General features: G+C 46.0%; 2 protein-coding genes across 2 annotated transcripts; both read right to left on the bottom strand.

The window, feature by feature from the left end:
• Window positions 1–3202: 3202 nt before the first annotated feature.
• On the bottom strand, window positions 3203–4261 carry LOC124469730 (islet amyloid polypeptide). The gene is made up of 3 exons (XM_047023204.1): window positions 4182–4261; window positions 3603–3740; window positions 3203–3377 (listed from the first exon to the last, which is right to left on the bottom strand). Exons 1-3 carry the CDS (start codon window positions 4259–4261, stop codon window positions 3203–3205), a joined length of 393 nt encoding a protein of 130 aa, XP_046879160.1.
• Window positions 4262–7995: 3734 nt separating this feature from the next.
• Window positions 7996–12215, bottom strand: LOC124469554 (solute carrier organic anion transporter family member 1C1-like). The gene is made up of 11 exons (XM_047022925.1): window positions 12178–12215; window positions 11661–11802; window positions 10855–11001; window positions 10629–10727; window positions 10264–10485; window positions 9990–10154; window positions 9555–9750; window positions 9071–9236; window positions 8668–8849; window positions 8249–8313; window positions 7996–8117 (listed from the first exon to the last, which is right to left on the bottom strand). Exons 2-11 carry the CDS (start codon window positions 11800–11802, stop codon window positions 7996–7998), a joined length of 1506 nt encoding a protein of 501 aa, XP_046878881.1. The 5' UTR covers window positions 12178–12215.
• Between the last annotated feature and the right edge of the window lie 1539 nt (window positions 12216–13754).

Here is a 13754-nt window from a genome sequence, read left to right as displayed (position 1 = left end):
ATCAGATATAAATAGAGAGTGGAAGCATCCAGTTAGAAATAAAACCATCAGAATAAGAAAAACGACTGTTAGGACAGCACCCACGAGCGTGTGACACGACACGCCCGAGCTTTCCCCATCAGTAGGTGGAGTGGTAGGCAATCTGTCATGCACACAAAAACAACATTACCCCCGGCCTGACAGTTTCAATTTCAGCCTTTCAGATTGAATGCACTCTCACCCCATCTGCCTGTACCACTGACCTGCGTGGTGGGTCATTCTTTGTTTAGGGTTGGTTGGCGTTTGCTTGTCTGTGTATGTGAGTGACAGAGAAAGAGAGAGGAAGAGAGAGAGAGAGAGAGAGAGAGAGAGGAAGAGAGAGGAAGAGAGAGGAAGAGAGAAAGAGAGAAAGAGAGAGATTCCAAAGGTCGGGAGAAGGGATGGAGATGGGGAAGAACAGATTGAAATCAAGTTGTTGATGTCACGACAACGTGGGCCCGCTCATGCAGACCATTATACAGTATGTTCGTATGAATAAAAGACTGATGTATAGTCATTAGATTGAAACTATCTTCGTCTCCTCATGCATGTTAACTTTTGTCCTGAAATGAGATCGCTATAGGACTCTGAGTACAAAGCAACAAAGGGAGAAGGAGAAAGAGATGGCAAATCGTCAATCAGTCATCAGTGCAGTATTAATGAAACTGCCTGTGGTAATTAATAATACTACACAAGAATTAGGGTTTGATTCAACCAGACATCCACATCCACACACAGTGGACCCAATGGAACTGAATGTATGTGGTTAGCATCTTAATAGCCTTGGACAGCAAGGGTGGCCTCTTGCCCTTCTATTACAGAACATGCAGACATTAACGCCAGAAGAAGAAACATCCACAGACAGAGATAGGCTCAATAGAACATGACCATTGACAGGCTATCAGAGTCTGGTTTGTGACGATGGATAGACTGGAAAGAGATCCTGTATTAGACTCAAAACACATTTCCGCTCCTGTTGGGGTAATTACTGAAGGCACACTGTGGATTGTATCACAGGTGAAATGCCACAGGCAGTTAATGACTCACTTGGGGAATGGAGATTAAATTAAAAACGAAAAAAAAGTTAGCAAGGCTTTTAAGTTCAGTGACATTGGCAGTTATTCCATTCCAATACATAGACATGTATTATTCTGTTATACAGTATTTAACTGTTATTGAACATAGTCGGGGTGCATTATTTCAGAACAATGGCGTTTCACAATAGTAACAAAAGAGAACCGGGACCAATTAGTGGTAAATGGATCAGATACTGTCTGAAAAACCAGAGTTCTTCATTTTTAACTTGTCCTCTGCCTCTCTTTGTTCTCTGTGAACTCTGACAACCCATGCTGAAGAGTTCAGCTCCTCTCTGGTTGTGCCATTCACCATCCTTATATTCTGTCTCTGTACTAGATTGACAATGATGCAGATGAATCGTTTCTGGACCCCAGATTCATTCATGGCAGCTTTACAACCAAATCAGAAAGATGAGTCTAATTTGCTTTAGGAATTATCCTACTACTACTAGACAACAAGCAACAATGCACAGTTTTCCAACTGTCAGTAATTTGAAGTAGTGTGACACATAGACGCATAATTCATACAGCACTATACAGTGTGGTGGAGCATTCTGCATGATTCATGAACAAATGCAAATGTAACAAACCACAAAATAGCCTGTGTGAGAGACAGTCTGACAGAACTCATCAGTTCAGGGACTGTTAAACATTTTTCAACTTCCAGCGTGTGTTTATCTGTTTCTGCTATTTCTGACAGATGATGCAAAAAAACAAATCAACATGAGTTAAATACATTTTTCACACTTGACACTTTTACATGTTACATGAATCCATCTCATACACCCATCCTGCTCTTTGAGTAGGTACTTCAGGGTAAATGAGGTCCAGGGGCAGTAGATGAGGGCTGATGCAGAAGGATAACAGTCTGGAATTCAATCACACATCACCCTTCTCTTCGATAATTAGTTGCTGTGTGTAAACAACTCTGGATGTAGATCCAGTAGCTTGTTCTAATGATTGCAGGGAATTGATGTTGTGCATTAACCCATGGACACCTGTGCTGTTTTCATGAGGGTCTCAACACTCTCTTTCATGTCTGACCTGTCACACAGAGTCGATGTTACAGTTAATGGCTTTAGCGAGTTTGGCTTCATCAGCAAAAACCATGCCTGTGTTCTATTTTTGACATACCTCTTAGGTAGAGGTTAAACAGGATTTATTGTCTCATAATATTCGGAGCACTGTTCATCAAACGGGTGTCAATACCATGCGTCACACCCCTTCTCCTCTTACCTAATCATCACCTCTCATGTGTTTAGGGGGTGTCATCACCGTCTGGGGTCCCTGACGATTCTCAAAGTTTGGACAGCACGGTTTCTATATGTGTTAATAGTTTACATTTCATAAAGTATGAACTTGTATTAGTAAATGTGTGGCATTTATTTAGTCATTCTGGATTGCATTAATGTCCTCCATATGTGGTTTGTTATGTTTCAACACTTTGAGCATCGAGAAAAAATGTATTTAGGACAACGTACAATAATATATACAATACATTAATACAATGAGAAAAAAAGATGCAATCTGTATTTTATATGCTGGTCTTTTCCCAACAAACAACAAATAAGTTATTACCAGTGTAGGGGCTGAAGTTAAATGTATAACCTGTTTTCAGCTCTCACAACCAGCTATAATCTCTGGCTGTGGAACTAGCCATCGAGATGACTGTTCTGCCAGCCCTACATGGGGTCCTTTGAATGAGGTGCAGCAAAACTGACTTTCAAAATATTTTCAATCTTTATTATAAAAACCGAATGAACAAGCAGACAAACAGAAGGACAACATTTGAATTTCATATGCCTTTACATCAGTTTACTTTTTTGTTTGTTTGTTTTTTTACAGTACATTTGATTCACATGCCATATTTGGGTCGTGCTGCACGACTGCCTTAAACATCTCCCCCAGTCTCTGATCTGTGTACCAATAACCTACCAACATTTGTGTTTAATTTTAATATTTTTTTTACCAAAGGCACTGTTGTTTTATTGTAAAAAAAAAAGTGTAATCCCAGATGTGAATTATTTTTCAATAGTAAACATGTTGTCTTTACATGAAGTGAACCTATAGCGGCTGCTATTCTACAGTAACTACAGTTGTTTCCAATCCTAAAGAGGAAAGTAGCTGGGTGGCTGCAGCAGCTCTCTTTTTCCGTAGGTGCTGGAGCCCACATTAGTGGGGGCGTAAACGGTACCAATGGTGTTGCTAGAGCGAACCAGGAAGTCTGCCAGTCGCTGGGTCACACAGGTGGCGGTGTTGCATTTCCGCTTCTCTATGTGGTGGCTGATGGGAGAAATGAGATCAAAGAGTTAAGGTTAATGAATCAATCAATTAACCAGTCAATCAACGAATCAGCAACTAATTTAGGTCAAATGAGAAGTGAACAAGCTCTTATTATTATTCCACAAATTGTATCGAGTCAAGACCTAAAAAAAACATTAAAATACTACCACCACCACCACCACCACCAACAGCAACAACAAAGGCAAAACACATGAGCGACAATACCTGTTGACAGCTGTGAGCCCTCTCTGGGGACGTGCGACCACGAGACTGAGGAAAGGGTTGGAGACCAATTCTGGCAGTAGCCAGTCTTCTCTCTCCGGGGGTGCGCTTTCCTGCCCGCTTGATATGGGGCTGAAGTACCTGGATCCGAAAGGAGGCAGGCAAGTGTCAGAACAGCTCAAACCACTCACTGATACACACTTCAAATCATCAGCTCAATCCTCGAGTGGCCTCTCTACAAGTGTTCAATTGTACTCTCTCGTGCGCAACGTCCTCCACCTAGACTGGACAGCGCAGAGAAGCTCCTAGACAACGATATCCGTCTCAGAAGGCGACTTTATATTAGCCCAGGTCGTGGATTTTGATTTGTTCAAGATGACAGTAATTTCAATTACGCAAATCTGATAATCGGCCACTAAATTGGGAGACATAATCTGTCACATAATTTCCTACTTCGTTCCCCCACTTAACCTTCGACTAAACGGCACACGTTGTTTTGGAACAACGATACTTTCAGAAAATTGCACGGAAAACGACTCAAAAGACTCGCAAACATGATATCAGAGCGTCGCGCGCATTTACCTGTTGCTAGGGGCGGTGATCACGCACGGCAGCAGGACAAGCGGGATGATTAGAAGCACGGGAATTCTCAGGTGATACATATTGCACGAGGGTTTCCTTAAAGAACGAAACATTACATTGTATAAACTCTTACACTGATTAAGCATAGTTAGAGAGAGGGCTGCGTTCCTGGAATATCCAGGGAACCATCTCTAAGCATTCCCCAACACAAAAGCACAGAGAAATCATTGCAGAAAGGCAGAAATATAAAGGTATCTTCGCTTCCAACATGCAATAAAAAAACTAATATATATTTAAAAAAAAACTCCTGTAGGCCTAATGACAAATATAAAAACCAAAATGCATCACCAAGAGCAAAGTATAGACTTCCTTAAAACTCATTTGCTGCAGCACACATCTCTGAACCTCATTACCATCAACCCCCATCCAGTGAGACAATCAAAGAGAGAGATAATGCCAAAAAGAACCTGGTTCAGAGACTCACCCTCAGTATTTGAGCCCAGTAGTCTTTGTTTCCAGAGAACCTAGTGCAGTGGCCGTCTTTAGTCAGGCTGTCACACACACATACACACACATACACAGTCGCACACTGTTATAGGCTTCCCCGACAACCACTTGTGACATCAGCCTCTCCAAATATAGCCTGGTCTTTCCATTAACAGGGATGGGGGTTCACTTGAAGAAACAACTAGGGTCACATTCCCTGCACACACACACACGCACACACATACGTCATCCTCCTCATCATCACCTTCGTCATCATCGTCATCATCATCACCAGCGCAATGCGTTGGTTTTCTGTAAACTCACTCTGGGTTGAAGACAGCGAAACAAGGAAACCAGAGACATTCATTTTACACCAAGACATTATATGAAGTGTCTGGGGTGACAAACTCTAAGCACTCACTTCTTATTTCCAAGAGTTCTGTCTGTGGCGACCTCCTAGCTCATCCGGAGGTGATGAAATGTACACAGACTGGGAGGGTGTTAGAAACCGTACCGTGGACTTCAGTCTGTGAGCTGAATATTCAGAAAGTGAACTCGGGTTCAAATCACTGAGCCATGTTCTCCTTCCTCCACAAAGGACATCAACAATTAAATATTTTGCAGATATGTGTAGTTAGAAAAACGTCCTGATCGCAACCACAGATCTTGAGGAAAGTTGTCAACTTGTCATGGTGTGTCCCGTCACAAAGTGTGTGGGCTCTGACAGGCACCCGCCCCCCAGACCCCAGACCCCCTCACCCCCTCACCCCCCAGACCCCCTCACCCCCCAGACCCCCTCACCCCCCAGACCCCCTCACCCCCCAGACCCCCTCACCCCCCAGACCCCTTCTCTCCCCCACCACTGGCAGGCTTCCGGGGGGCCCACTGTCATAGCAGGCTCCTGATAAGTGCAGGGCTTTGCCCACAGCCCTGAGCCTGGGGACATGGTGGTGAGGAGAGTTAGTGGGATGGGACTAGCTTAATGGAAGCCTGTCTGTCCGTCTGTCCGTCCTGTGTGCCTTCTGACGGACACTGCAACACACACAAACGCTTGCGCGCACACACACACCTGCAACGACACGAGTGCGTACATGCGTACACACATTTCTGAGTGTCACTGTGAGGTTGAGGTTGGTTCGAGCAATCTTGTGACAGGGTTGAGAAGAGAGGAGGAACAGAGGAGGGGAGTTTGAAGTATCTGGGTGGGTTGAGGAGGAGGCAGAGAGACACGTCTAGTGTGAGAATAGAACATGAGCTGAGTGTGGAGGACAGGGCAGTTCATGTCTTCTAGAACTTCTCTGGTGTCAATAACAACTGTTGTGCGCTTGTTCTCATAGAAAATTAGTAACTTATGATTTCTTAAATGTAAGACAATGTTTTGTCAATATCTTTGATACCTTTCATCACTTTTGAGCGTCCTTTTGCCCCAAATTACTGTTAGCACCATTTAACTCCTTTACTGTCACCAAGTGGAGAGTCAGGTTTATTACATTCCAGGTGCAATGCAATAAAACTCAGATAACCCCTTATTGGCTAGATTACTGTATCCCTTTGTTCCCATGGCGATGCAGGTGAGGAAATGATTATAACACATGATTATGAACCACACTCTGCTCTCTTCTGCAGGTCAGAGGTCAGAGATCACAGTCAAGGAGGTTGATGATATCATGAGCCCTCTGTTAATGAAATGTCTCTCTCTCTCTCTCTCTCTCTCTCTCTCTCTCTCTCTCTCTCTCTCTCTCTCTCTCTCTCTCTCTCTCTCTCTCTCTCTATGTCTCTATGTCTCTCTCTCTCTCCCTCTCTCTTTCTCTATGTCTCTCTCTCTCTCTCCCTCTCTCTTTCTCTATGTCTCTCTTTCTCTCTCTTTCTCTCTCTATGTCTCTCTCTATCTGAGCAGCACTGATAGGCCAGTTCCCATTAGAATGTCTGAGTGAACTGAACACATTGCAAAAGTGTGTGTCAGTCACACTGCTCAGACAAACACACACACACACACACACACACACACACAGTGTCATTGATTGGGTCACAGCACAATGCATGAACCCACCATTGCCACTACGCGTGCCACACACTTGGGACTGAATTAAATGCATGACTCACAGATAGTATAATTGGATAGTTTTGCTCACTGTTGTTTAGTCAACATGACTGGACCGAAAAATAATGTTTCTGAGAGAATGCATCCCACTCCAAACAACTCATTTATAATGGTCACGTGAGGTTTGGTAATAACGGTGGCTTTAGTGAAGATGTACTCAGTTTTTTTTATTACAATGTAAAACAAACTTTACTAACAAAAGGAATGTTTGACAGAGGTGTCTTTGCCTGCATGGTCCCAAAGGTGTGCTTCTTGGACAGAGCAGGCAGCAGTGAGAGTGTATGTGTGTGTGTTAACATTGCGCTACCACTCTTTAGTACGTGTGTTGAGTACGTACTAGACACACGCTTTAGTACGTGTGTTCCAGTGCTGTTTGTCTATTTAGGATGGCAGTATCTGCAGACTAACAGGACTGCTAGTAGCGGCCTGGTTTGTCCTGTCTCTGTCCCTGGGTGACAGCTGGTCCTCCTGGTTCGGGATGGTCGTCTCTCTGGGACAAGTCTGCCCCTCTCCTTCGACTGAGCCGTTGGCATGCTCATGGGACCCTCTCTGCCCTCCTCCTCCCCCTGGAGAGCAGTGCACCTGGGCCTCCTGGTTCTCCTCCAGCTGGCTCCCCTCCTCCACAACCTCCTCCTTCTCTCCTGTGTCGGGCGGAGGAAGACCGGCGGCTGTCCCTGTTTGACTGGGGGATGGCTCTGCCTCTGTGCCTGTGTGAGAGGGGAGGGGTGTTTGTCCTTCAGTCTGGGGCTTTGTGCGCAGCCCGTCCCCTTCCAACTCCCCCCTCCCCTCCGTGGGGGTCTGTCCTCGCTCCTCGGGGAGTTTGGGGGGAGTCTGGAGTTCCATGCCTGTGTTTGGGGGGGCAGGCTGTTCCAACAGCTTGACCCCTTCCTTTCGGAACTGCCTTCGGAGGAGGATGATGACGGCAATGATGAAGATGTAGGAGGAGCCACTGAGACAGGTGATCAGTCCCAGGAATATCACTCTGCATGCAGAACACAGGGCAAATCACAACACTGACCAGAACACACACACACACACACAGAGAAACACGCTCACACAATCTAACAGACACTAATGCACACATACAGGCCACTCCCATGACCCATGCACTCAAAGTGTACCTTCAATCTGTATTACCAACAGTGTCAACATTTACAGAGAAGGCACCGGAGAAAGCTCAATGCACCCCTACAGGTGTATGTCTCACGTCGTCCATCTCAGGCAGGCTTACCTGTACATGTCAGAGTCGTACATCCGGCAGGCTCCCCTGCCCCCACACTTCTTCACGCCCCACTTCAGACACGTCGAGTCGATCAGCGCCCCAAAGTATACAGGTGCTGGGATGCCACCTACCGTCCCCAGGGGCAGTACAGGTCAGTAGGCACCTGGACACCACACCCTGAGACTGGACACTCGACAGCAACACCTCAGAATGTGTATTTCATCTTGAAACGTCAGCAGAGAAAAGGAGGAGGTTTACCTAGTGTTCTGACCACCAGCGTCTGGATGCCCAGGGCCAGGGATTTCAGCTCCGGCTTGATGCATCTAAATCAGAGTCATTCATATCAGAACAGGGACACTGATAGGCTAGTGAATAGTTGAAGCGAAGGAGGATGTTGTTGAGAAAGTTTGGAACGTGTACACTGACTGACTGGCTGGCTGTGGTTTGACTTTGAAAAAACAAAGGAAGGAAGCACACGTAAGGTGTGCTGGAAAGTGAACACCTCAATGAAGGAAGGAAGGGAGGAAAGATTGCCAAAGGGTTTGGAACGTGGCCCCCCAGCCAGCTGTAAAGTCAAGTAAAAGAGAAAGTACATTTGCTAAAGCAAAACCAAGCCTTTTAAACGTGTGGAATGAGAGAAGGACTTGATGTTAGGTGTGATGGATGATGGCACAGACCGGATGATGACCATGTATCCTGGAGTGGCTCCCAGAGAGTTGATGAAGGAGCTGAGGACTGACACGGCCATGTAGGAGGTGAAGCTGCGGCTGCAGTCTCTGCCGCGAGGACACTGGCCGAGAGACACAGAAGCACTGCCCCCTGGAGGCCAGGAGGACACACAGCTGCAGTTGTGGAACACCTGGTGGGAAAATAGACATTGAGAATCAAAAATGACAGAAAAAAGAAATAGAAGAATACTTATTTTAGCCTGAAAGTATTGATACGGCAGGTTTTACTCTTTTAAGTAATATCAATAGAAATATTTGTGTACTCAACTCAGGAACCATTCTAGAATATGACATCTCTATAATTCTAAACCACATGAGCACATGCCGTGTCGTCCAACATCCTTGTGGTTACCGTGTTCTTGCCGTAGCCGGACGATGCAACGCAGCCAGCCAGACATGGGGACATGTACGTGAGGCCGTTCTGGGCACAGACAGGGTCCCACTCCCTGACCGAGCAGGAGCAGTCCTGGTTACACTCAGAGAACAGCTCGCTGTCATTGTAGGACAGCCCTGGGGTCCTGAGGGGTAGGTCACAGTTCACTACCACACCACACTCACCTGACACACAGAGCGTCAGGATCTACCAGAGATGGTCGACCGACGCCCTGTGGCATCGAAATACTACATGAATTATATGGAGAAAGATATTTAAAAAGTGTCTTTGGTTGAGATCAACCAGGGATCTTTGGCTTGTTGTGATCTGGTGTGATCTGGTGTTACCAGGTGGGATGCTAAATGGTGGATCTGGTGTTACCAGGTGGGATGCCAAATGGTGGGATCTGGTGAGATCTGGTGTAATGAGGTGGGATCTGGAGGGATCCGGTGTTCTTGTTTACCCATTGTAGGACACGGTCAGGCCGGCCATGGGCACGTTGTCACACTTGGTGCCAAACTGGAGGAGGAGGAGGAGGTAGGCAAGGAAGGAAGTGACGAAGGATAGCTGTGCGCCAGAGACAACACTCAGTTTATACCTCTTCATCAGCAGACCACCCAGGAAGATCCCTATGGCAACCACTGGCAGGTTGAGCACACCTGCAGTGAGAAGGAAGGGGTGAGGTCAGACTGATCAAATCTGACAGTTGAGGGGTGAGGGCTGTTTTAAGTGTGCTTTAAGATTCTGTCTATTTTTGAACAGACTTGTGTCTCCCTCCTTTCCCTCTATTCTTGCTTCCTTTTTTCCTTTCTTCCTTTCCTGGAAAGTCTTCATCTATGCTGGAATAGTGAGCATGTTCTTTTTGTGCAGTAATGAGCAGTGAGGGGCTGTGACTGGCCTATGAGGAAGTTGGCTCTGGATGCCGACTGTCCGAACTGCTGCTCCATGTACTTGGCCTTGAAGGTGAGCAGGCCGATGAAGGAGTTGAACTTCAGGATGCTGCCGCACAACAACAGGAAGTAGGCTGGAGTTCCCAGCAGCCTCTTCAGGGAGGGCAGGAAGCCTGTGGAAAAACAACAAAACTAAAATGACTGTCGCTTCTTGATGCTTTGTGTCTTTTTCGATGAGCTTTAACAGCATTTCATATCTGCTCACACCTCCTGTCAGCTTACCTTTGGCAATGTCGGCCATCTTCATATTGTTGTGGTTGGTGCCATTCTCCACCCCTTCTGGAGTATCTGATGGAAGCTTGTTCTCCTCGCCCTGCTTGGGCAGCGAGCGGGGTAGGAACCAGAAGGGGATGCTGGCTAGTAGTAAGATGATGGAGGAGACAAAGAAACCCAGCCACCAGGCCCCCACCCACCGGGCGTCTTTAGGGGTGATGGTCACACTCTCTGGAAGAAACACACACACCAGGAAAACCACACCCTGTTCCCTTTCACAATAAAAGTTCAAACAAACAACAACACGCTTACTGACACTTACCGCAAGTACATAATAGACAAGACAGTAAGTGAGTTTGATGTGTGCCACTTACCAATATCAACATGTCCAATATCGACATAGAGCCTAGCACAGTAGGAGCCAAGTAGAAATCCAAACATGGGTCCCAACAGAGTGATAGTCTGCAGACAAGCTGCCAATCACATTACAGAAACCTCAGTCCAATGGAACTACACTGAATGACCACTACATCCTGATTCACATCTACACACTGAATTGACTGAGAGAGCGATGGCTCTGTCTGCAGTGAGACAGCTCACCGATGTAAAAAGGAGAGTTCTCGGCTTTGGCGAAGTCGTCAACGTAGGAGATGCCGAGGGGTGTGACGGGGGTCTCTCCAATGCCTCTCAGGGCATTCCCCAGGAACACATAGATCCACATGTGAGAGCTGGAGTCTTTCACACAGGCTGTCCACACACACACACACACATACCTTACAGTTACAAATACTGGACACAATACGCAGAGACAGGAGACGCTGGAGTGGATAACATGACCCTACCTGTGTTGCTGTCAGAGGATGGTTCCATCAGTATCTCTGGGACAACAGAGGCCTGTCTCATGGGGTGAGCACAGGGGGCTATACTGATGTTCTCATTCTGAGATCCCTGGATGACCGTGTCAAAATTATATCTACAGGAGAGATACATTTCAGTCATTTCTTTTCACTTTTTCTTGCAGCTTTGACACAAACTCGTAATCTACACGTGGAATCCCACCGTCCCATGAAGAAGTGTGGCAGGCCGGTGAGAAAGGAGCCCACGGCCATGAGGAAGCAGCCCATGCCGATGAGTCGAGGTCGATGCAGCTTAGCTCCAAAATGGCTCACCAGAGCCAGGAACAGCAAGTTTCCTGCAAACAGCCAAGACAAACAGGATTCAACACCAATCTAAACCACCGAGGACCAGGTTAGCATCCTAAAACCTCTCTTGCTCTTCAGGGTGTATCAAAGACATGTTCTTAACCTGACGAGAGAATGTAATTCAAGGCTCAACAGACGACTAGAAGTGAAGGTGAGTGGGGGAAAAAAACAGAAAGTTGGTTGTAGATGTTTGTGGGCAGGTACCCATCTCAAAGCTGCCGTCGATGAGTCCGATGAGGGAGCTGGAGAGATCGAAGCGCCTCTCGATCTGAGTGATGGAGCTCTTCATGTAAGTCCCTGCCAAAGCCTTAGAGAAGTAGGCGAAGGATAGAGCTACGATGAACATCTGTGGAGGAGAAGAAGTGTTAGAAACACTCTACAACCTCATCACCGATCACCATGGCTCCAGCTCAACATCTTCACTTGAGAAATTCCTTCAAACTCATTTTTGATGTTGGATGACATTCCCATAAAAGCGATTTAAGGTCACACACATTTGTTTTCCACAAGTAACCCATACCTCCTAAACATAGAGAAAAATAAATATTGAAAGGATCTCAACAACTCCAGCTGACACCCAGAGTTGTAGCAACATTGTGAATCAGCTGGTGGGTTAACTAACCTGGTTATGTTGCATAACCTGCTTTCTGGAATGCCCCCCTGACCTCCAACATTTATTTACTCTTTTTCTGTTTTTGTTTTGCACTGTCCCTTTAGTGACCTTGAGTGTGGAGCAGCAGGCTGGTTTGGAGGTCTTCTGGTCAGGGACACACAGGGCTTGCTGGCTGGTCAGCCTCTCTCTGTCCTCTGCTGGATCCCCCATCACTGAAGCTGCCTCTTTCTCCCTCAGGAACCACACGTACACAGAGCACCATCTGTTAGCCTCATTCACCCTCCCAGCCTGGTTGTGGCAGTGGGACATGATGTTGTAACAGGTTGTGACTGTTTTTGACATTCCATTCCATATTGGGAACCACATTCTCAATCTATAATCGACCAAAAGGCTGAAGATGCTTTTTGTTCCTGACAACATTGTTTTCTACAATGCTGGACTGTAACTCAGAAATACAAGCCTCTTAAATTCTTCTCAGTGAGTAAATAATATGTGGTCTGTCTTTTGGGCCCACAGATGCCTGCTGCTTAGGGTCTGAGAGACACTGCAGGAGGGAGGGCAGGAGGAGACATAGGGCAGGAGATCTCTGGAGAACTGAAATACTCTGATGGAAACTGAGGAAATCTATTGTAGCTCTATGGAGGGTTTATCCAGAGTTGAACTGAACGGCTCATGTGGAGAGACTTGATCAAATATACTTTTAGTTTAGTAGCGGGTTTTGTCTCCAAGGACACTTGGCTCCTGTCTAGTTTGGGTTACAATGTTAATGAGTCAAAGGAGCTCTTTGTCTTAATTCATGGTCAACCTTCCCCTGCAGGAAGGCTTTACAAACAATCACAATGACATGCTAGTTTTATTATTTACCCACACGTCAGTCTGAAAACACAATCATTCCCTCAATCATAACCATCTAGTATGACTGAAAGAAAGTAAGACTACTTTAAGGTCATGAAGAAGGTTACTTACTTTGGCTCTTAAGAATCCAAGTTTGTTTCTTTGTGATGTCTGCAGCTGTCAGTTCACCTTTGGATCCATGATCCACCATGAAAAGCTCGAATCAAACTGTGTTCGCTTTCTGGGTGGAAATAGAGAGATGCTGTTATGGACCTCACTCTCACAGTGTTGCCTGTAGCAGTGCTGAACAAAGGCTGGGGCAGTTTGACTGTTTTCTGGTCTTACTTTGATAATCCCCTTCAGATTTGGCCTGGTTAAGTCTCCCACCCAAAGCGCAGGCCCCAGGAATCTCATTCATTATAAAAACAACTCTCACAACAACAGAGTCAACTGTACAAGCACCTTTACAAGGCATTACACACGCAAACACAACCACACCTGCAGAAATACACCTTCTCTCTCTCTTTCTCTCTCTCTGTGTCTCTCTCTGTGTCTCTCTCTGTCTCTCTCTCTCTCTCTCTCTCTCTCACACACACACACACACACACACACACATACACACACACACGCACACATACACAGACATAAACGTTACTAATTACTCAACTGTCAGAATGTTAGTTATACATGTGGTCATCTTGTTGTAAGTGTCTGAATGAATTCCCTATGGCTTACCTGGTTAACTGTGGCTTAGATAAAATCCTTTGTACACCCAGCCTGAGTTCCAGCTCTCCTCTCCTCCTGGTGTCTGCTGAACTGCAATGTGTCGTATCTCAGCTTGAGTCTCCTGT

The sequence above is a fragment of the Hypomesus transpacificus genome, chromosome 7 (assembly GCF_021917145.1).
Source record: "Hypomesus transpacificus isolate Combined female chromosome 7, fHypTra1, whole genome shotgun sequence".
Lineage (NCBI taxonomy): Eukaryota > Metazoa > Chordata > Actinopteri > Osmeriformes > Osmeridae > Hypomesus > Hypomesus transpacificus.
Note: the sequence above shows the minus strand (reverse complement) of the source record. Positions and strands in the feature narration are given on the sequence as shown.

What these genes read in the sequence shown, in the direction of transcription:
- LOC124469730 (XM_047023204.1), bottom strand. Translation starts at nt 4,261, where the DNA reads ATGTATCACCTGAGAATTCCCGTGCTTCTAATCATCCCGCTTGTCCTG. An exon ending in ATCACCGCCCCTAGCAACAG is followed by an intron (nt 3,741 to 4,181) that starts GTAAATGCGCGC and finishes TTTCGGATCCAG; the next exon opens with GTACTTCAGCCCCATATCAA. An exon ending in GGGCTCACAGCTGTCAACAG is followed by an intron (nt 3,378 to 3,602) that starts GTATTGTCGCTC and finishes TTCTCCCATCAG; the next exon opens with CCACCACATAGAGAAGCGGA.
- LOC124469554 (XM_047022925.1), bottom strand. Translation starts at nt 11,802, where the DNA reads ATGTTCATCGTAGCTCTATCCTTCGCCTACTTCTCTAAGGCTTTGGCA. An exon ending in CTGACCGTGTCCTACAATGG is followed by an intron (nt 9,237 to 9,554) that starts GTAAACAAGAAC and finishes CCTACCCCTCAG; the next exon opens with GACCCCAGGGCTGTCCTACA. An exon ending in GGATACATGGTCATCATCCG is followed by an intron (nt 8,314 to 8,667) that starts GTCTGTGCCATC and finishes ACTCTGATTTAG; the next exon opens with ATGCATCAAGCCGGAGCTGA.